At 54.6% G+C, this 2,220-nt stretch overlaps 1 protein-coding gene across 7 annotated transcripts in view; it reads right to left on the reverse strand.

Annotated features, from left to right (window-relative positions):
- The window catches only part of LIG1 (DNA ligase 1), a 34,819-nt gene that overhangs the window by 2,601 nt on the left and 29,998 nt on the right, over nt 1–2,220 (reverse strand). For 6 of the 7 annotated variants that reach the window (XM_040634236.1, XM_040634235.1, XM_040634237.1 and 3 more), the window contains exons 24-25: nt 2,024–2,176; nt 1,509–1,730 (exon numbers count right to left, since the gene is read on the reverse strand). In XM_040634236.1, coding sequence (XP_040490170.1) covers nt 1,524–1,730; nt 2,024–2,176 — 360 coding nt within the window. In that variant the 3' untranslated portion in view covers nt 1,509–1,523. Of the gene's footprint in view, nt 1–1,508; nt 1,731–2,002; nt 2,177–2,220 lie in introns of those variants that run through there. The other variant, XM_040634238.1, reaches the window with a different exon arrangement.

The following is a 2,220-nucleotide window of genomic DNA, read 5'->3' on the forward strand; positions in this document are numbered from 1 at the left end:
CCCCCCCCCGCCCCCGCCACCGAGGACCTAGATTTGTGCCTACAGGAGACCCCCACCCTCCCCCCGCTGAACCAGAACCCACAGAGGAAGTGGTATGGGGTGCTGGGCGCAGAGCCCGAATGGGGAACACCTCTCCCAGGGGCACCCCCCCTCCCCCGCCCACCTGCTGCCCTTGCTTTGAGCCCTCATTCCTTCCCCTCGCTCCTTCTGCTCCGTCCCCCTGGCCCTGATGTCGCTCCCTTGGGCTCCCCCGCATCCCACCTGCCCCAGAACGGGCAGTCCTCTCCAATCTCCACGCCGTCGAGGCTTTTTCCCTCCCCTCCCCACATCGTCCAGCCTAACAAGAATTCGCTGCCGGCAAATGCAGCACGATGCACGTCTTCGACCCACGGATACAAAGTGCCCACCGGAAAGCCCCTTTTGAATCGAGGGCCTTCAATAGTTTCTCTGGCAGAGAGCTCTTTCAGAAAACTGTTCTGGGTAAACAGAGCAAGCTGGTGCCGGACTGGTGCCCTGCGGGACTTGCGAATGGTTAAAACCACCTCTGTCACGGGTCACCTGGGCCAATAAGCACCGTGTACCGCGTGGATTTCCTCGTAAGAACAATGCTGGCCGCGAGGGAACCGTCCAGCCACAGGGAGCTGGTCCAGGACACGCGGCACACACATCTTTTTGAAAACTCTTTTCCACAAGCATTTGTGAAAAATTCTGGACAATGTCACTAACGACGAGTCAGAGGCTAGCAGAGGGACGCCCCGTAACCGTCGGTTACAGGAAGAATCAGCCATCACAGGGGCCATCCCAAGCCTCCGTGCTGGGCTCCCACAGCAGCAGCCCCCGCGGGAAGGGTCCGTGCCAGGCCCCCACCAGGAAAGATGGACTTCGATCTCCTACGAGACAGTGACCACCCCAGCAACTCAGCCCCGAGGAACCGTCCTCCCCCTGGACTACTGCTTTTGTTCCAGTGCACTTTTGTTCAAAACAACCCCTCCCACTGCCTCCTGCTTCTCCATAAAATCACATCCCTCTCCCTTGTGGGATGAGCTTACAGTTTCGCCACAGCTTTCACATCCCAAACGGCAATTCTCTGCTATTTCTGAATAAACCCATTTTTGCTGGTAAAATAACAGACCATTTTATTTTTAAGCTTAACACATTCAAGTTGTGCTTCTGAAAGTCCTGAGGACAAGGGCAAACGCTCTGCAGTGTTTTTTTATCACTATGTTACTTAAGTGTATCTGACGGTATTTAAAACACAGTATTTATAGACGAAAAAGCAGGGGGGAAAAAACTCCTGAAATACAAAGATCACAGCTTCCCACAAATTTTACTAGTGGTTACCTCTAGGCACTGGAATTGTGGGTAACTGTTTACCTGCTTCTGTGGCAAAAGCCTCACGTTTGTTGGATCAACAGTGTGCATAGCTTTAAATGAAAACCAAAACCACTACATTTTCCAGGCACCCCTGTGGCTGGGGGGCGGGGGGCATGGAGCAAAATTCCGACCCAAGCCACAGAAGCTGCTCACTGCCTGAGGCTGATGCAGGTGGCACATCCCTCGCAACCTTCCTCCTTCCTGCTGCTTGGAGTGTGCATGGCCATGATGGCTGGAGCTCCTGCAGCCACATTATGAAGATGAGGTCCGAAGCACATGACGAAACCTCTATGTGGGGAGGGAAGCCTGGGTTCCCAGTGACATCGGGAGAGCCAGCGGCCTGTCCCCACTTCAGACTTCTCATTACAGGAGAGAAAAATAAATTTCTCATAAGCCACTGTCATCTGCAGCTGAACTCAATTCCTGACGTAGCTTCCTTACAACTTTTTATGATAGTGCATTTCTCTATGTGAAGCAAGAGTCACTTACAGGATCGGAAAAAGCAAAAAAACTAGGAAAAACTAGGAAAAAAACTAGGAAAAAAAAATCCTACACAAGACATGACAGCCTCTTGGTTCAGCGCCCCCTGCCCCCGCCCCACCGCTCCCCCAGGTGGAGTGGAATCTACTTCCCTCCTGCCTCCCAGCACCTTGCATATGGCCTGGAGCTCCTCACTCTCCTCATCGTAGGCGGCCAGCAGGAAGCCCCCGTAGCGGCCCGCCCGCTTGCCACGGCCCAGGTAGGCGCCGATCACCACGAGGTCCAGGGTGTCGCCCACACCATCGAGGTAATCCTTCTTCAGCTGGGGAGGGAAGGCAGGAGGTGAGGGGGCGCTGCCGAGGTGCG

The sequence above is a fragment of the Ursus maritimus genome, unplaced genomic scaffold, assembly GCF_017311325.1.
Source record: "Ursus maritimus isolate PB19 unplaced genomic scaffold, ASM1731132v1 scaffold_19, whole genome shotgun sequence".
Classification (NCBI taxonomy): Eukaryota; Metazoa; Chordata; class Mammalia; order Carnivora; family Ursidae; genus Ursus; species Ursus maritimus.